Source organism: Engystomops pustulosus, chromosome 1 (assembly GCF_040894005.1).
Source record: "Engystomops pustulosus chromosome 1, aEngPut4.maternal, whole genome shotgun sequence".
NCBI classification, from domain to species: Eukaryota; Metazoa; Chordata; class Amphibia; order Anura; family Leptodactylidae; genus Engystomops; species Engystomops pustulosus.
Window position 1 is genome coordinate 288413383 of NC_092411.1, and position 21987 is coordinate 288435369.

The window sequence follows — 21987 nt, forward strand, 5'->3', positions numbered from 1 at the left end:
GTAGCAGTGTGCAGTATATAGCTGCCGTGTATACACTATACACTACTATACACTGTATATAGCTGCTGTGTATACACTATACACTACTATACACTGTATATAGCTGCTGTGTAGACACTATACACTACTATACACTGTATATAGCAGCAGTGTGCAGTATATAGCTGCTGTGTGTACACTATACACTACTATACACTGTATATAGCAGCAGTGTGCAGTATATAGTTGCTGTGTATATAGCAGCAGTGTGCAGTATATAGCTGCTGTGTGTACACTATACACTACTATACACTGTATATAGCTGCTGTGTATACACTATACACTACTATACACTGTATATAGCTGCTGTGTATACACTATACACTACTATACACTGTATATAGCAGCAGTGTGCAGTATATAGCTGCTGTGTATATAGCAGCAGTGTGCAGTATATAGCTGCTGTGTATATAGCAGCAGTGTGCAGTATATAGCTGCTGTGTATATAGCAGCAGTGTGCAGTATATAGCTGCTGTGTATACACTATACACTACTATACACTGTATATAGCAGCAGTGTGCAGTATATAGTTGCTGTGTATATAGCAGCAGTGTGCAGTATATAGCTGCTGTGTGTACACTATACACTACTATACACTGTATATAGCAGCAGTGTGCAGTATATAGCTGCTGTGTGTACACTATACACTGTATATAGCAGCAGTGTGCAGTATATAGTTGCTGTGTATATAGCAGCAGTGTGCAGTATATAGCTGCTGTGTGTACACTATACACTACTATACACTGTATATAGCAGCAGTGTGCAGTATATAGCTGCTGTGTATACATTATACACTACTATACACTGTATATAGCAGCAGTGTGTACACTATACACTACTATACACTGTATATAGCAGCAGTGTGCAGTATATAGCTGCTGTGTGTACACTATGCACTACTATACACTGTATATAGCAGCAGTGTGCAGTATATAGTTGCTGTGTATATAGCAGCAGTGTGCAGTATATAGCTGCTGTGTGTACACTATACACTACTATACACTGTATATAGCAGCAGTGTGTACACTATACACTACTATACACTGTATATAGCAGCAGTGTGCAGTATATAGTTGCTGTGTATATAGCAGCAGTGTGCAGTATATAGCTGCTGTGTGTACACTATACACTACTATACACTGTATATAGCAGCAGTGTGCAGTATATAGCTGCTGTGTGTACACTATACACTACTATACACTGTATATAGCTGCTGTGTGTACACTATACACTACTATACACTGTATATAGCAGCAGTGTGCAGTATATAGCTGCTGTGTATACACTATACACTACTATACACTGTATATAGCAGCAGTGTGCAGTATATAGCTGCTGTGTATACATTATACACTACTATACACTGTATATAGCAGCAGTGTGTACACTATACACTACTATACACTGTATATAGCAGCAGTGTGCAGTATATAGCTGCTGTGTGTACACTATGCACTACTATACACTGTATATAGCAGCAGTGTGCAGTATATAGTTGCTGTGTATATAGCAGCAGTGTGCAGTATATAGCTGCTGTGTATACACTACTATACACTGTATATAGCTGCTGTGTGTACACTATACACTACTATACACTGTATATAGCAGCAGTGTGCAATATATAGCTGCTGTGTATACATTATACACTACTATACACTGTATATAGCTGCTGTGTATACATTATACACTACTATACACTGTATATAGCAGCAGTGTGCAGTATATAGCTGCTGTGTATACATTATACACTACTATACACTGTATATATGAGCAGGGGGATCCTCTATGGTGTGTGCATATAATCACCCAGAGATGTAGCTAGGAGAGGCAGCGCCCCATAGAAGACTTGTGAGTGAACCCCCCTCTATACAATTGGGGCAGATTTACTTTCCGGTCCATGCGCCATCCAGCTGCGCGTTCTCTGCGGTGGATTCGGGTCCGGCCGGGATTCATTAAGGTAGTTCCTCCGCCGTCCACCAGGTGGCGCTGCTGCGCTGAAAAGCATCGGAACGCGCTGGAGTTCACCGGCTCGGGTTGAGTGAAGGTAAGTGCAAGCTCAGCGACAGATTTTTTTTAAAAAATGCGGCGGTTTTTCCGAATCCGTCGGGTTTTTGTTCGGCCACGCCCCTTGATTTCCGTCACATGCATGCCAGCGCCGATGCGCCACAATCCGATCGCGTGCGCCAAAATCCCGGGGCAATTCAGGGAAAATCGGCGCAGATATATATATATATACACTCAGCTGCACATATTTATACACTGATATATACATTTATACTCTGACGCAGATCTGTAGCTGCTGACCACATGGGGGAAGTAGAGACGAGAGATCCCTTGTGTCTTCTGCCTGACATTTCATGTGTACTGCTGCACTGTTATACACATATTCTGCTGTGTAATGTGCTGTATAATGTGTATATAATGGGGCACATCCTCCATTCCTTAGTGTGTCGGATGCCGGGGCCCCCTGACACTGTGGGCCCCTTAGCGGCTGCTACTGCTGTGGTTCCACCCCTTTTGGTCACCATCAAAAGAGCAAAGGTGCAAAAACACAATGATGATGTAACGAGGAGAGGCTATGGGGAACATTTATCTGTATTCTTTCCCTCTGAAGTCTTGTGGTTTTTTTCAACTTTTATTTGCTTTTATGCCTTTGCACCATTTAAGCGACTTTTTGAATGTGCGCGGCGAATGAATTATAGCCAAGAGCAAGTGAGACAATTTTCATGTGATAAATGAAAAAAACTAAGTTCCCCCACTTCAGAGGAGGTGCAGATAACCCAAACATTGGGGCAGATTTACTTACCCGGTGCATTCGCGATCCAGCGGCGCGTTCTCCGACGCTGATTTGTGTCTTCCGGCGATTCACTAAGGTAGTGCGCCCAATGTCCACCAGGTGTCGCTGCTGCGCGGAAGTCCGTCGTAGTACACTGGAGTTCACCAAGCGACACATTTTTTTAAAAAAAATACGGCGGTTTTTCCGAATCCGTTGGGTTTTCCACCCCCTGATTTCCGTCACGTGCATGCCGGTGCCGATGCGCCACAATCCGATCGTGTGCGCCAAAAACCCAGGGCAATCCAGGGAAAATCGGCACAAAACGGTAATATTCGGGTAACCCAACGGGAAAACGCGATTCGGGCCCTTAGTAAATGACCCCTATTGTCTAAAAACAAAATAAATCAAGTGTTTATTTTAGATTTAAAATATAGCCCCTCCCCCCCAAAAGAAAATACAACCTGTGTGTTCACGTTTTCTGATTTTCAACAACATCGGCAACATTTTAAAAAACTTTTTTTTTTTTTGTTAAAATTTATTTATTTTTGTATTAATTTTGCATTCAAATGTTTTGTCAAGTTGCACCGGATGTTTTTTGTACACTTTTTCTGAAATTGTTGCTTTTCTACATACAATAATGATGATAACACGATAAACTATCATTATAAGGGTTGTTCACACAAATGTGAGCTGCATATAAAAATCTGATCTCTGTCTTTATCTCGGGTCCTGTAGCTTCATACAGTCTAAAAGATGAGATTCTAATCTTTAATATGACACCAGCAGCATGTTTCTAGGTCCTATAGAACAGAAGAAAGAGGCATCTGAAGTGTCTTTTCCCTGCAGCCTCTAAACTTGACTCATCTCAGGCAAATATCTGCTCATTTTCACTTGACATTGGAGGAAATGTCACATAAATTCGAATTCTATAAAGGACATTTCATCCCCTAAAATCTGGGGTAAAATCTGGTGACAGGTTCCCTTTAATATATTTCATTACAGTAGTAGACATTGCACCTGAATTGATAGGTTGATGGGAAACTGTTGCACTGTTAATAGTCATTCTCAGTTTGCTATTCTAATTAATATTGCTGGTTCCACTCACTTTTTAAAGTTATTAAAAGTATAGCTGGCTCCTGCCAGCAAACTGCATGGAGTCCCTGTGACATCATCACCATTATCTCCTCTCTGCTCTGCTCGATCCTTCTATCTCCACTCTACTCCCTCCTCCTTCATGCAGCCATTAGCTGACCCTGTGCATCATTAGCTTTACGTCAGCAGGAGGGAGGGGAGAAGGGCAAGAGGCAGGGATCTAGCACAGCAGAGAGGAGATAATGCTGATGACACCAGGAACTCCAACACCCCCCTGACTCTATGCAGTTTGCTAGGTACAGTTTTATATCATTTCAAAAGTGAGTAGATAAAAAGTGAGTGAGTTTATTATAATAGCAGAATGGAGAATAAGTATTAAAAAGCCATTAGAACCTGTTATTAGATTAATATATGTGTCTTGATGAAAGGTTCCCTGACATTACTTATCCTGTACTGATCCTGAGTTACATCCTGTATTATACTCCAGAGCTGCACTCACTATTCTGCTGCTGGTGCAGTCACTGTGTACATACATGACATTACTTATCCTGTACTGACCCTGTGTTACATCCTGTATTATACTCCAGAGCTGCACTCACTATTCTGCTGCTGGTGCAGTCACTGTGTACATACATGACATTACTTATCCTGTACTGATCCTGAGTTATATCCTGTATTATACCCCAGAGCTGCACTCACTATTCTGCTGCTGGTGCAGTCACTGTGTACATACATGACATTACTTATCCTGTAGTGATCCTGAGTTACATCCTGTATTATACCCCAGAGCTGCACTCACTATTCTGCTGCTGGTGCAGTCACTGTGTACATACATGACATTACTTATCCTGTACTGATCCTGAGTTACATCCTGTATTATACCCCAGAGCTGCACTCACTATTCTGCTGCTGGTGCAGTCACTGTGTACATACATGACATTACTTATCCTGTACTGATCCTGAGTTACATCCTGTATTATACTCCAGAGCTGCACTCACTATTCTGTTCATGTTGGTGGTTACCTGTACCATAGCCGTGCTCCTGTATTCTGCATAGTGTTGAGCTCTGTACTTGACCTTTGTATTTTCGGGAATTACCTGGGAGCCTCCAGGTACAGATGAGAAGCCGCTGTGTGGTTGGGGACTAATAATACTGCAGTTAAAGCCTTTAATAATGCGGTGGTATATAATGACAATGTTATAATTGTTCACAAATGAATGTAATTATACACTACGTCTGCCTGATCCTGGAAATTAAGACTTGTCAATGAGGCGCCCCTCCCCCTCCCCCCTGACAACGTCCTGGGCCTGTATCATGATACCTCATTACTGATGGGCTGGTGCCTGCAAGGCCATAATTATATAATACATGGGATCCTGAACAGTCTCTGACCTATTACTACTCCTATAAAGACCTCCGCCAGTCAGTGACTAACCCTCCCACAATACACCCGACCCCAAGAATAGCATGTCAGATCCCAGCAGATAGGATTACATGAATACAGCCCCACATGTGCCCCCAACTCTATATGCAACACGTATGTATGTAGCTATATTTGTGGATCCCCAGGTTATACCGGCTGTACATATATCATTATATACAGGAGATCCCCAGGTTATACCGGCTGTACATATATCATTATATACAGGAGATCCCCAGGTTATACCAGCTGTACATATATCATTACATACAGGAGATCCCCAGGTTATACCGGCTGTACATATATCATTATATACAGGAGATCCCCAGGTTATACCAGCTGTACATATATCATTATATACAGGAGATCCCCAGGTTATACCGGCTGTACATATATCGATATATACAGGAGATCCCCAGGTTATACCAGCTGTACATATATCATTATATACAGGAGATCCCCAGGTTATACCGGCTGTACATATATCATTATATACAGGAGATCCCCAGGTTATACCGGCTGTACATATATCATTATATACAGGAGATCCCCAGGTTATACCGGCTGTACATATATCATTATATATAGGAGATCCCCAGGTTATACCGGCTGTACATATATCATTATATACAGGAGATCCCCAGGTTATACCGGCTGTACATATATCATTATATACAGGAGATCCCCAGGTTATACCGGCTGTACATATATCATTATATACAGGAGATCCCCAGGTTATACCGGCTGTACATATATCATTATATACAGGAGATTCCCAGGTTATACCAGCTGTATATGTATCATTATATACAGGAAATCCCCAGGTTATACCGGCTGCACATATATCATTATATACAGGAGATCCCCAGGTTATACCGGCTGTACATATATCATTATATACAGGAGATCCCCAGGTTATACCGGCTGTACATATATCATTATATACAGGAGATCCCCAGGTTATACCAGCTGTACATATATCATTATATACAGGAGATCCCCAGGTTATACCGGCTGTACATATATCATTATATACAGGAGATCCCCAGGTTATACCGGCTGTACATATATCATTATATACAGCAGATCCCCATGTTATACCAGCTGTACATATATCATTATATACAGGAGATCCCCAGGTCATACCGGCTGTACATAAATCATTATATACATGAGATCCCCAGGTTATACCGGCTGTACATATATCATTATATACAGGAGATCCCCAGGTTATACCGGCTGTACATATATCGATATATACAGGAGATCCCCAGGTTATACCAGCTGTACATATATCATTATATACAGGAGATCCCCAGGTTATACCAGCTGTACATATATCATTATATACAGGAGATCCCCAGGTTATACCGGCTGTACATATATCATTATATACAGGAGATCCCCAGGTTATACCGGCTGTACATATATCGATATATACAGGAGATCCCCAGGTTATACCAGCTGTACATATATCATTATATACAGGAGATCCCCAGGTTATACCGGCTGTACATATATCATTATATACAGGAGATCCCCAGGTTATACCAGCTGTACATATATCATTATATACAGGAGATCCCCAGGTTATTCCGGCTGTACATATATCATTATATACAGGAGATCCCCAGGTTATACCGGCTGTACATATATCATTATATACAGGAGATCCCCAGGTTATACCGGCTGTACATATATCATTATATACAGGAGATCCCCAGGTTATACCGGCTGTACATATATCATTATATACAGGAGATCCCCAGGTTATACCGGCTGTACATATATCATTATATACAGGAGATGCCCAGGTTTTACCGGCTGTACATATATCATTATATACAGGAGATCCCCAGGTTATACCGGCTGTACATATATCATTATATACAGGAGATCCCCAGGTTATACCGGCTGTACATATATCATTATATACAGGAGATCCCCAGGTTATACCAGCTGTACATATATCATTATATACAGGAGATCCCCAGGTTATACCGGCTGTACATATATCATTATATACAGGAGATCCCCAGGTTATACCGGCTGTACATATATCATTATATACAGGAGATCCCCAGGTTATACCGGCTGTACATATATCATTATATACAGGAGATCCCCAGGTTATACCGGCTGTACATATATCATTATATACAGGAGATCCCCAGGTTATACCGGCTGTACATATATCATTATATACAGGAGATCCCCAGGTTTTACCGGCTGTACATATATCATTATATACAGGAGATCCCCAGGTTATACCGGCTGTACATATATCATTATATACAGGAGGTCCCCAGGTTATACCAGCTGTACATATATCATTATATACAGGAGATCCCCAGGTTATACCAGCTGTACATATATCATTATATACAGGAGATTCCCAGGTTATACCAGCTGTACATATATCATTATATACAGGAGATCCCCAGGTTATACCAGCTGTACATATATCATTATATACAGGAGATCCCCAGGTTATACCAGCTGTACATATATCATTATATACAGGAGATCCCCAGGTTATACCAGCTGTACATATATCATTATATACAGGAGATCCCCAGGTTATACCGGCTGTACATATATCATTATATACAGGAGATCCCCAGGTTATACCAGCTGTACATATATCATTATATACAGGAGATCCCCAGGTTATACCAGCTGTACATATATCATTATATACAGGAGATCCCCAGGTTATACCGGCTGTACATATATCATTATATACAGGAGATCCCCAGGTTATACCAGCTGTACATATATCATTATATACAGGAGATCCCCAGGTTATACCGGCTGTACATATATCATTATATACAGGAGATCCCCAGGTTATACCAGCTGTACATATATCATTATATACAGGAGATCCCCAGGTTATACCAGCTGTACATATATCATTATATACAGGAGATCCCCAGGTTATACCGGCTGTACATATATCATTATATACAGGAGATCCCCAGGTTATACCGGCTGTACATATATCATTATATACAGGAGATCCCCAGGTTATACCAGCTGTACATATATCATTATATACAGGAGATCCCCAGGTTATACCAGCTGTACATATATCATTATATACAGGAGATCCCCAGGTTATACCAGCTGTACATATATCATTATATACAGGAGATCCCCAGGTTATACCAGCTGTACATATATCATTATATACAGGAGATCCCCAGGTTATACCGGCTGTACATATATCATTATATACAGGAGATCCCCAGGTTATACCAGCTGTACATATATCATTATATACAGGAGATCCCCAGGTTATACCAGCTGTACATATATCATTATATACAGGAGATCCCCAGGTTATACCGGCTGTACATATATCATTATATACAGGAGATCCCCAGGTTATACCGGCTGTACATATATCATTATATACAGGAGACCCCCAGGTTATACCGGCTGTACATATATCATTATATACAGGAGATCCCCAGTTTATACCAGCTGTACATATATCATTATATACAGGAGATCCCCAGGTTATACCGGCTGTACATATATCATTATATACAGGAGATCCCCAGGTTATACCGGCTGTACATATATCATTATATACAGGAGATCCCCAGGTTATACCGGCTGTACATATATCATTATATACAGGAGATCCCCAGGTTATACCGGCTGTACATATATCATTATATACAGGAGATCCCCAGGTTACACCAGCTGTACATATATCATTATATAGAGGAGATCCCCAGGTTACACCAGCTGTACATATATCATTATATACATGAGATCCCCAGGTTATACCAGCTGTACATATATCATTATATACAGGAGATCCCCAGGTTATACCAGCTGTACATATATCATTATATACAGGAGATCCCCAGGTTATAGCAGCTGTACATATATCATTATATACAGGAGATCCCCAGGTTATACCGGCTGTACATATATCATTATATACAGGAGATCCCCAGGTTATACCAGCTGTACATATATCACTATATACAGGAGATCCCCAGGTTATACCGGCTGTACATATATCATTATATACAGGAGATCCCCAGGTTATACCGGCTGTACATATATCATTATATACAGGAGATCCCCAGGTTATACCGGCTGTACATATATCATTATATACAGGAGATCCCCAGGTTATACCAGCTGTACATATATCATTATATACAGGAGGTCCCCAGGTTATACCGGCTGTACATATATCATTATATACAGGAGATCCCCAGGTTATAACGGCTGTACATATATCATTATATACAGGAGATCCCCAGGTTATACCGGCTGTACATATATCATTATATACAGGAGATCCCCAGGTTATACCGGCTGTACATATATCATTATATACAGGAGATCCCCAGGTTATACCGGCTGTACATATATCATTATATACAGGAGATCCCCAGGTTATACCGGCTGTACATATATTATTATACACAGGAGATCCCCAGGTTATACCAGCTGTACATATATCATTATATACAGGAGATCCCCAGGTTATACCGGCTGTACATATATCATTATATACAGGAGATCCCCAGGCTATACCGGCTGTACATATATCATTATATACAGGAGATCCCCAGGTTATACCGGCTGTACATATATCATTATATACAGGAGATCCCCAGGTTATAGCGGCTGTACATATATCATTATATACAGGAGATCCCCAGGTTATAGCGGCTGTACATATATCATTATATACAGGAGATCCCCAGGTTATACCGGCTGTACATATATCATTATATACAGGAGATCCCCAGGTTATACCGGCTGTACATATATCATTATATACAGGAGATCCCCGGGTTATACCGGCTGTACATATTGCATTATATACAGGAGATCCCCGGGTTATACCGGCTGTACATATTGCATTATATACAGGAGATCCCCAGGTTATACCGGCTGTACATATATCATTATATACAGGAGATCCCCAGGTTATACCGGCTGTACATATATCATTATATACAGGGGATCCCCAGGTTATTCTTACACACGTCTTCCTTTCTCAGTGTTAGATTGTTGGATCTGGCAGCAGATATCTGTGGGTGTATAATGGATGTAGAGTAGGCTGCACGTGCAGTAAAATATCTTCAAATATTTAAGTATTAGAAAGTTAGAAGAAAGATACTGAAGAAAAACATTGTAAAGCGCGTACAATATGTAGCCAGATCTGGTCGGGCTTCGCTCATCTTTTGCTGCTCCATATTTCTTCAGCCTCCAGTTTCTGACAGAAGAAGAAGTCACTTCCTGTCGGCCATCTTAGGCTCCTCGTAGTCCGAGCAATGAATCCTATGATGGTATCTCTGTCACCCTGTGGTCTTCTCCCTCTTCCAACCCTCATCCTCTGGGTGAGACATGGTGATTGTGATGGACCTGCCATCATGTTAAGTTTCTCTGAAGGTCCTGACATCATCCTCATGGTAATTCTAGGACATGTGGTGGTCGTGGTAATAATTTGGACGATTTTGGTTCCTGTGTTGACCATGATATTATCTCTATTACCTTTGTAGGTTTCCTGACCTCATTGGAGAGTTTTAGTCGAATTATTCATGACTTCCCCTTATGGTGTGTTGTTAGTGAAGGTTTTAGAGTCCACCTCAAGGTTCTTGAATCATCTCAATGATTTCTGAGGGAGCTGAGGGCTTTACGAAGAATATGACGTGATGTGCGATCTCTTCCTCTTAGATGACCACGTTCTTCTCATCCTCCTCTGTATCTTCTTCTTCTTCCAGGCAGTGATGTATCTCAAGAGAGTTTACTCCTTCACGGACCCTTTGCCAGGAAGCCCAAGCGTATCAGGACGGCGTTCTCTCCCTCACAGTTACTGCGGCTGGAGAGGGCCTTCGAGAAGAACCATTACGTGGTGGGGGCAGAGAGGAAACAGTTGGCGAGCAGCCTCAGTCTATCAGAAACCCAGGTAGTTGTCGTACATCGGCTATTGTTCTCCCTTTCCGCTCTTCTTGGCTCATCATCTACTCAGACGAGTGACAATACGTTGACATAGTCTTTTCTATATTTTAGTATGTTCTATACAGTTGTTGTCATGGTCTTTGATGGACTCCCACCTCGTTATATCAGGGTACAACCAGGGCAGATTCAGCCAGTAAAATCTCTTCCATTGATGTGAAAGTAGCTCTTGTAGGCCCCAAGTTCTCAGAGCAGGACGGGTGGAGATGCCACAGGAAATATATGACTTATCAGTCGGGCAACAATGTGAACAGATCCAGGGGTTAATCTGGTTCTTTATGTAATCCAGAACTTCTCGACAGTAGATGCCATGACTGAATAGGTTATCCTTTCCCCAAAATGTCACACCAAAAGAGAAGAAGTGGGCAGGGCTTGTTTAAATTTGCATACAAAGGGCAGGATTGTGGGTGTTCCTGGGTGGGTGGGACTTAGCATTTTACCAAAAATTATGCATTTCTAATAATTTTCAGATTTTCGTGTATGATGTCCTATCTACTGCGCTAACCAGGTCACTTTTAACTAGGGTGTATCCCGGTGTGGGGCAGGTAGTGGGGTCTGGTGTGGGGTGGCATAGATCAGAGGTGGGTGGTTCAGTCTATAGATCTGTGCTGCCCCATTCATGAATAGAATAGTAAATGTACAGCGCAGACAGAGACCGATAAGGAAGAGCAGTAGGAGGAGGACCGGTAGTGATACGGATTGTTCTAGTATCGGCCTATGGGTGGCGCTAGTGGTTCGTCAGGGCTTGTTATTTGTTGATATTTGATGTAATTATATTCCGTGTTGATGGCGGCCCGATCGCTCACAATGAATGTAATTCGAGCCCAATGAGTAGAGTTCACCGCCTTCCAGTAATATATGTGCCGATAATGCCGCCATATGTTGCCAGGCACCTATAAATACTCCTCCGCACCTCACCACCTTTCTGATGCCAGGAATAATAATAAAAAATGGAAGAAAAACTCATTGTTTTGTCCGCCAGTGCGAGCGCAAGAATGATTAGCATGCAGATAGGAGGGGTGAGAGTGGCGGCAGCGGCGGGAGGCGGCCTCTCATTGGTGGAGACTCTAATGCATATGCTAATGAAGCAGCAGTGAGGTTTTGCAGGATCTTTGCCTTCCAGGGACGACGTCTGTGTAAATTAGAATTGTTGACAGAATCAGAATGCCCAAGGTGGAAGAAGAATCCGAGAAAGTCAAAAATTACAGGATTATTCAACTACGTTACCACAGTCTCATGCTGCCAGACTACCGCACCGGCTCCCAGGCTACCAAGCTATATCACTGTGAGGTTACGAGGGCACAAGGCTACAAAGCAGGAGGACTACTAGGCTATAAAGCAGGAGGACTACTAGACTACTAAGCAGGAGGACTACTAGGCTACAAAGCAGGAGGACTACTAGGCTATAAAGCAGGAGGACTACTAGACTACTAGGCAGGAGGACTACAAGGCTACTAAGCAAGAAGACTACTAAACTACTAAGCAGGAGGACTACTAGGCTACAAAGCAGGAGGACTACTAGACTACTAAGCAGGAGGACTACTAGGCTACAAAGTAGGAGGACTACTAGGCTATAAAGCAGGAGGACTACTAGACTACTAAGCAGGAGGACTACAAGGCTACTAAGCAGGAAGACTACTAAACTACTAAGCAGGAGGACTACTAGGCTACATAGCAGGAGGACTACTAGACTACTAAGCAGGAGGACTACTAGGCTACTAAGCAGGAGGACTACTAGGCTACAAAGCAGGAGGACTACTAGGCTATAAAGCAGGAGGACTACTAGGATACCAAGCAGGAGGACTACTAGGATACCAAGCAGGAGGACTACTAGGCTACCAAGCAGGAGGACTACTAGGCTACAAAGCAGGAGGACTACTAGGCTATAAAGCAGGATGACTACTAGACTACTAAGCAGGGGGACTACTAGACTACTAAGCAGGAGGACTACTAGGCTACAAAGCAGGAGGACTACTAGGCTATAAAGCAGGAGGACTACTAGACTACTAAGCAGGAGGACTACTAGGCTACCAAGCAGGAGGACTACTAGGCTACCAAGCAGGAGGACTACTAGGCTACTAAGCAGGAGGACTACTAGGCTACAAAGCAGGAGGACTACTAGGCTATAAAGCAGGAGGACTACTAGGATACCAAGCAGGAGGACTACTAGGATACCAAGCAGGAGGACTACTAGGCTACCAAGCAGGAGGACTACTAGGCTACAAAGCAGGAGGACTACTAGGCTATAAAGCAGGATGACTACTAGACTACTAAGCAGGGGGACTACTAGACTACTAAGCAGGAGGACTACTAGGCTACAAAGCAGGAGGACTACTAGGCTATAAAGCAGGAGGACTACTAGACTACTAAGCAGGAGGACTACTAGGCTACCAAGCAGGAGGACTACTAGGCTACCAAGCAGGAGGACTACTAGGCCACAAAGCAGGAGGACTGCTAAGCTACAAAGCAGGAGGACTACTAGAGTACTAAGCAGGAGGACTACTAGGCGACCAAGCAGAAGGACGACTAGGCCACAAAGCAGAAGAACTACTAGGCCACGAAGCAGGAGGACTACTAGACTACCAAGCAGGAGGACTATTAGGCTATAAAGCAGGAGGACTACTAGGCTACCAAACTGAAGGACGACTAGGCTACCAAGCAGAAGGACTACTAGGCTACCAAGCAGGAGGACTACTAGGCTACCAAGCAGAAGGACTACTAGGCTACAAAGTAGGAGGACTACTAGGCTATAAAGCAGGAGGACTACTAGACTACTAAGCAGGAGGACTACTAGACTACTAAGCAGGAGGACTACAAGGCTACTAAGCAGGAAGACTACTAAACTACTAAGCAGGAGGACTACTAGGCTACATAGCAGGAGGACTACTAGACTACTAAGCAGGAGGACTACTAGGCTACTAAGCAGGAGGACTACTAGGCTACAAAGCAGGAGGACTACTAGGCTATAAAGCAGGAGGACTACTAGGATACCAAGCAGGAGGACTACTAGGATACCAAGCAGGAGGACTACTAGGCTACCAAGCAGGAGGACTACTAGGCTACAAAGCAGTAGGACTACTAGGCTATAAAGCAGGATGACTACTAGACTACTAAGCAGGGGGACTACTAGACTACTAAGCAGGAGGACTACTAGGCTACAAAGCAGGAGGACTACTAGGCTATAAAGCAGGAGGACTACTAGACTACTAAGCAGGAGGACTACTAGGCTACCAAGCAGGAGGACTACTAGGCTACCAAGCAGGAGGACTACTAGGCTACCAAGCAGGAGGACTACTAGGCTACCAAGCAGGAGGACTACTAGGCCACAAAGCAGGAGGACTGCTAAGCTACAAAGCAGGAGGACTACTAGGCGACCAAGCAGAAGGACGACTAGGCCACAAAGCAGAAGAACTACTAGGCCACGAAGCAGGAGGACTACTAGACTACCAAGCAGGAGGACTATTAGGCTATAAAGCAGGAGGACTACTAGGCTACCAAACTGAAGGACGACTAGGCTACCAAGCAGAAGGACTACTAGGCTACCAAGCAGGAGGACTACTAGGCTACCAAGCAGAAGGACTACTAGGCTACCAAGCAGGAGGACTACTAGGCTACCAAGCAGAAGGACTACTAGGCTACCAAGCAGGAGGACTACTAGGCTACAAAGCAGGAGGACTACTAGGCTACAAAGCAGGAGGACTACTAGGCTACCAAGCACAAGGACTACAAGGCTACCAAGCAGGAGGACTACTAGGCTACCAAGCACAAGGACTACAAGGCTACCAAGAAGGAGGACTACTAGGCTACCAAGCACAAGGACTACAAGGCTACCAAGCAGGAGGACTACTAGGCTACCAAGTAGGAGGACTACTAGGCTACCAAGGAGAAGGACTACTAAGATTTAAAGGAAAAGGACTACTAGACTACCAAGCAGGAGGACTACTAGGCCACCAAGCAGGAGGACTACTAGGCTACCAAGCAGGAGGACTACTAGGCCACCAAGCAGGAGGACTACTAGGCTACCAAGCAGGAGGACTACTAGGCCACCAAGCAGGAGGACTACTAGACTACCAAGGAGAAGGACTACTAGGATACCAAGGAAAAGTACTACTAGGATAGCAAGGAGAAGGCCTACTAGGATAGCAAGGAGAAGGCCTACTAGGATAGCAAGGTGAAGGCCTACTAGGATAGCAAGGAGAAGGCCTACTAGGATAGCAAGGAGAAGTACTACTAGGATAGCAAGGAGAAGGACTACTAGGATACCAAGGAAAAGTACTACTAGGATAGCAAGGAGAAGGACTACTAGGATAGCAAGGAGAAGGACTACTAGGATAGCAAGGAGAAGGCCTACTAGGATAGCAAGGAGAAGGACTACTAGGATAGCAAGGAGAAGGACTACTAGGATACCAAGGAAAAGTACTACTAGGATAGCAAGGAGAAGGACTACTAGGATACCAAGGAAAAGTACTACTAGGATAGCAAGGAGAAGGACTACTAGGATAGCAAGGAGAAGGCCTACTAGGATAGCAAGGAGAAGGCCTACTAGGATAGCAAGGAGAAGGCCTACTAGGATAGCAAGGAGAAGGCCTACTAGGATAGCAAGGAGAAGGACTACTAGGATAGCAAGGAGAAGGCCTACTAGGATAGCAAGGAGAAGGACTACTAGGATAGCAAGGAGAAGTACTACTAGGATAGCAAGGAGAAGGCCTACTAGGATAGCAAGGAGAAGGCCTACTAGGATAGCAAGGAGAAGGCCTACTAGGATAGCAAGGAGAAGGACTACTAGGATAGCATGGAGAAGGACTACTAGGATAGCAAGGAGAAGGCCTACTAGGATAGCAAGGAGAAGGCCTACTAGGATAGCAAGGAGAAGGCCTACTAGGATAGCAAGGAGAAGGACTACTAGGATAGCAAGGAGAAGTACTACTAGGATAGCAAGGAGAAGGCCTACTAGGATAGCAAGGAGAAGGCCTACTAGGATAGCAAGGAGAAGGCCTACTAGGATAGCAAGGAGAAGTACTACTAGGATAGCAAGGAGAAGGCCTACTAGGATAGCAAGGAGAAGGACTACTAGGATAGCAAGGAGAAGGACTACTAGGATAGCAAGGAGAAGGACTACTAGGATACCAAGGAAAAGTACTACTAGGATAGCAAGGAGAAGGACTACTAGGATACCAAGGAAAAGTACTACTAGGATAGCAAGGAGAAGGACTACTAGGATAGCAAGGAGAAGGCCTACTAGGATAGCAAGGAGAAGGCCTACTAGGATAGCAAGGAGAAGGCCTACTAGGATAGCAAGGAGAAGGCCTACTAGGATAGCAAGGAGAAGGACTACTAGGATAGCAAGGAGAAGGCCTACTAGGATAGCAAGGAGAAGGACTACTAGGATAGCAAGGAGAAGTACTACTAGGATAGCAAGGAGAAGGCCTACTAGGATAGCAAGGAGAAGGCCTACTAGGATAGCAAGGAGAAGGCCTACTAGGATAGCAAGGAGAAGGACTACTAGGATAGCATGGAGAAGGACTACTAGGATAGCAAGGAGAAGGCCTACTAGGATAGCAAGGAGAAGGCCTACTAGGATAGCAAGGAGAAGGCCTACTAGGATAGCAAGGAGAAGGACTACTAGGATAGCAAGGAGAAGTACTACTAGGATAGCAAGGAGAAGGCCTACTAGGATAGCAAGGAGAAGGCCTACTAGGATAGCAAGGAGAAGGCCTACTAGGATAGCAAGGAGAAGGACTACTAGGATAGCATGGAGAAGGACTACTAGGATAGCATGGAGAAGGACTACTAGGATAGCAAGCTACTATTTTAAATAGCCAATAGATTATGAGGCTGCCATACTATTACTAAAACTATCAAGCGAGCAGACTACTAGGACATCAAACTAAAAGCTTTGCTGATTAATTGGCTACTAGAATAAAATATTGCCATACCGCTTGCCCTCCAGTCTCCTACGCTTAACTAAAGGGATGTCCACCGGCCAGGCCATAACTGTACAGATCCCTCCTCTGGGATCCAGTGAGTGGAAAGGGTCAGCCGAACATGGACGTATCTCCACTGATTGACCTACTGGGGTATATAATCAAGATGGATAAACTCTATAGCTTTATTCTCCAACCAGGATTGTCTTTGTATCGCAGCGCCATATGTTTGGTAATGGCTGTGCATGGTATTACAGCTCACAGAATGGTGGACCTCCATCAGTGGCCCTGGTTCTGGTGGTCGGTCCGGTGGTTTGCCTCTAGATTAACTTGGAATGATTGAGATTTGAAGACCAAAGTCATTATTACCAGAGATCTGATCTTCAAAGACAAAGTTGTATCCACAATTGTCACATTTCCGGAAGGAACACAACGCCTATGACCCAAAACAATGGCTGCCCCTGTGAATCACAGTGAGGAGGGCGGCAGGTACAGGTGGAGGCTTCCTCTGAGCCTTTGTCTGGCCCGTTGTATCAGGTCACAGGTCGTCACCTTGTGCCCATGCTGCCATAGTGTTTATTTACACAGGTGAGATGTTCTGCGACTGTCAGACCCCGGATTATCTGTGCTGATCTATAGGACGAGATGGATACAAATACTAAGAGTTTATATAAGCTGCTGATAAGAAAGGTGAAGAGGCAAAGCAGGGGGGGGGGGGGCAGCGGACGTTATATAAGGGGGGGGGGTGAGATAAACTGCTATGTGGTCATAGAGATTAGATAGAGGTGGCTCGCACGCTTCCTCTATGAATATGTAGGAGGAGCAGGACTCAAGGGCTTTCTCTATGAATATGTAGGAGGAGCAGGACTCACGGGCTTCCTCTATGAATATGTATGAGGAGCAGGACTCACAGGCTTCCTCTATGAATATGTATGAGGAGCAGGACTCACAGGCTTCCTCTATGAATATGTAGGAGGAGCAGGACTCACAGGCTTCCTCTATGAATATGTATGAGGAGCAGGACTCACATGCTTTCTCTATGAATATGTATGAGGAGCAGGACTCACATGCTTTCTCTATGAATATGTAGGAGGAGCAGGACTCACAGGCTTCCTCTATGAATATGTAGGAGGAGCAGGACTTTCTCTATGAATATGTAGGAGGAGCAGGACTCACGGGCTTTCTCTATGAATATGTAGGAGGAGCAGGACTCGCAGGCTTCCTCTATGAATATGATGGAGGAGCAGGACTCACAGGTTTTCTCTATGAATATGTAGGAGGAGCAGGACTCACAGGCTTTCTCTATGAATATGTAGGAGGAGCAGGACTCACAGGCTTTCTCTATGAATACGTAGGAGGAGTAGGACTCACAGGCTTCCTCTATGAATATGGAGGAGTAGCAGGACTCACAGGCTTTCTCTATGAATATGTTGGAGGAGCAGGACTCACAGGCTTTCTCTATGAATATGTTGGAGGAGCAGGACTCACAGGCTTTCTCTATGAATATGTAGGAGGAGCAGGACTCACAGGCTTTCTCTATGAATATGTAGGAGGAGCAGGACTCACAGGCTTTCTCTATGAATATGTAGGAGGAGCAGGACTCACAGGCTTTCTCTATGAATATGTAGGAGGAGCAGGACTCACAGGCTTCCTCTATGAATATGTAGGAGCAGCAGGACTCACAGGCTTTCTCTATGAATACTTAGGAGTAGCAGGACTCACAGGCTTTCTATGAATGTGGGTACATCATGAGTAACTCCTTATACGCTCCATCCCTGGATATCTATATTAGTGGTGGTAGGTGGAGATTCCTGCCCGTCCATAGAGCATGCTGGGATGCTGGGACTTGTTGCTCATCCCTAGAAGTCTGATGATGATCGCGCATTCTCGCATGTTAAAATTGGAGTATTAAATATGCAGTTTGCATTTTCACATTCCCATGGATTGTGGCCAAATGAGAGGTTGCTGCTCACACTGAATATCTTGGAATTAGTCAGTGTGTATAGCTGCCATCACGCTGAGTTCTCACCCAGTAGATTCTGTTTGAAATATATCTGATTATTTTCCGATTTACACGTTCCATAATCTGCTCCCCTTCCTCGTTACTTGGTCCACTCCCTACTACTGCCACATCCAAAAAAAAAAAATCACTCAAATATTCCGAAGAACTTAGACTCCGCCTACAGACTTATATGGGGGTCTAATATAATAACTCTATATGGGAGTATTATACCAATGATAAAGGACTATATGGGAGGTGATAATAGTGCGGATTGAAGCTCGGAAGAGGGCGGGGCTTTGGAAACTTTCCATTCATGTGCATGAAAAACATTTAAAGTTACTTTGTCTTTCACAAAAAAGAGGAAGTGGCGGAATCTGAAATTTTTCTCTAATTATTCTTCTATTTTATAGGTGAAGGTCTGGTTCCAGAACAGGAGAACCAAATACAAGAGGCAGAAGCTGGAGGAGGAAGGCCCAGACTCCGAGCAGAAGAAAAAGGGATCCCACCACATCAACAGATGGAGACTGGCCACCAAGCAACCCAACGGAGAAGACATTGACGTCACGTCCAATGATTAAATACAAGGACCAGGAGACCACAAAAGACTCTCGTTATGGAGGAATGGACAAACCGAGTGGTGAACACCGAGTGTGACCATGTTGAGGTCTTGGTACAGAACTTTTGGGCTTGATGAAGATAAGGACACCATGTGTGATGGTCAGGAGTGGCCAGACCACCAGACGTGGCTGGTGGCCTCATAGACTGTTATCAGCCAACCACAAATCATGACCATGGACGGTACTGACATTTTTTTCAGCCATCTTTTATCTGCCCCCTAATTTTTTTTTAATTTATTTTCTTTATCTGATAAAGGGAAGACACTGTAGCTATTACCAATTTAGTGTGTAAATGTGTGTTAATAAAAATAATATCCAAACCTCGGCCTTGTCTGAAGTCATCTGAGATAAGGAGTAGCACCACAATGGTTCTATGGTCCCATGGCTTGGAGATGATCTTAGAAGTCTAGGCTGTATCACTGCTCTCATGTTGGCTCTGGGGGGGGGGGGTCCTAGGAGATGTCCCAGGTGAGAAGCCCAAGGGCCACACAAGATTCTCACTGCATCAAACAATGGAAGAACAATGAAGGAACATACAGAGACCACTGATCATTATCAGGTCTCGGTGAAGAACTGTTGAGGCACAAACACTTGGACCGATTAATCTACAGAACAAGGGTTCCCAAATGCTTTCTAGTGCCCCTTTTTAAAGCGTAGAAGTAGAAGTGCCCATGCTTGGCCATCACCCTACTCTCTAGTAGAACATTGAGTACATCACAAATCTATTCTCATGATACACAGGGAATGTTATGGACCCTCATTTCTACTGTCACTTGGGAAGCCCCTTTACGCTTTCACGGGATCAACTGACTTATGTGTAGGGTGATGTTCTGATGATCTTGGGGGAAACAAAGATGTAGGATGTTTGGATGTCAACAAAGAAGATGGTTTCTGGGGTGGCCAGGGCAGCTTATTCCTATCCCTCCACGCTAGGCAGTGGGGTTGGGAAGAATAGTGCTTGATCTAACCGTGTAAAGCCACCATGAAGGGACCTCTCGTGACCTGCCTGTTCTAGTAACTAATCACTGCCCATCTTTTGCCGTAATTCTGCGTTTGCTCTTGGTTATTGCTCTTGGTTGTCGGCATTCCCCAGTCTTGGAGGAAGTGTGAGTGTGCCGAGACACCCCATAATCTGGTAGCATGTAGTTGGGTTGCTAGGTCGCTGTTCAGACGTCATGCTGGAAGGCTCCAGTAGAAGGCGCAGCACTAGGTGCCCCAGTATGTGTAATATTTACCACGTCAGTGGCAGGCGGGTGCCCGCAGCCGATGAGCAGGTCGCCCTCTCTCTGTTTGTTTGTTGTATTGAGGATGGAAGATCCTGAATAATATTTGTGTTTTTACACCAGAACAACAAATGCTATTTCTGAGAACAAAGCCGCTGCCAGGTTGGCTGCAAATCCCATCGTCGCTCAGACCCCGGTAGTTTTCTCGTGTGTCTGCGGAATGGCAGATGCCAGATTCCATAGGTGCTGTCACACTTCACTCTCCGCAGGGGGAGACACGTGACACATCTTACACGCTGCGCCTCCTGATGGAAACATTGGCACTGACCACTTTATCCATGGAGACGGAGGCCCAACACATCTCACACACCGTCTGATTCCAGGAAAGATGGGTACAAACTAAACTGTCCAACACAAGACTTACCGCATCTCCTCAGACCCCAACAATCTACTGTAAGTACCACCGCACTTACCAAGCAGGAACCGGGGAGGTCACAGAGGGCAAATCAGAAAATAAAACAACACAGGAGCAATAACAGTAGTTCTATTCTTGTACATAGGAGGCAGTATTATAGTAGTTATATTCTTGTACATAGGAGGCAGTATTATAGTAGTTATATTCTTGTACATAGGGGGCAGTATTATAGTAGTTATATTCCTGTACATAGGGGACAGTATTATAGTAGTTATATTCTTGTACATAGGGGGCAGTATTATAGTAGTTATATTCCTGTACATAGGGGGCAGTCTTATAGTAGTTATATTCTTGTACATAGGGGTCAGTATTATAGTAGTTATATTCTTGTACATAGGGGGCAGTATTATAGTAGTTATATTCCTGTACATAGGGGGCAGTATTATAGTAGTTATATTCCTGTACATAGGGGGCAGTATTA

General features: G+C 43.8%; 1 protein-coding gene across 1 annotated transcript in view; it reads left to right on the forward strand.

Moving 5' to 3' along the window:
• The window catches only part of EMX1 (empty spiracles homeobox 1), a 36988-nt gene extending 16796 nt beyond the window's left edge, over window positions 1-20192 (forward strand). Inside the window, exons 2-3 of the mRNA XM_072132646.1 lie at window positions 11091-11275; window positions 19662-20192. Coding sequence (XP_071988747.1) covers window positions 11091-11275; window positions 19662-19829 — 353 coding nt within the window. The 3' untranslated portion in view covers window positions 19830-20192. The remainder of the gene's footprint in view (window positions 1-11090; window positions 11276-19661) is intronic.
• Window positions 20193-21987: the final 1795 nt, after the last annotated feature.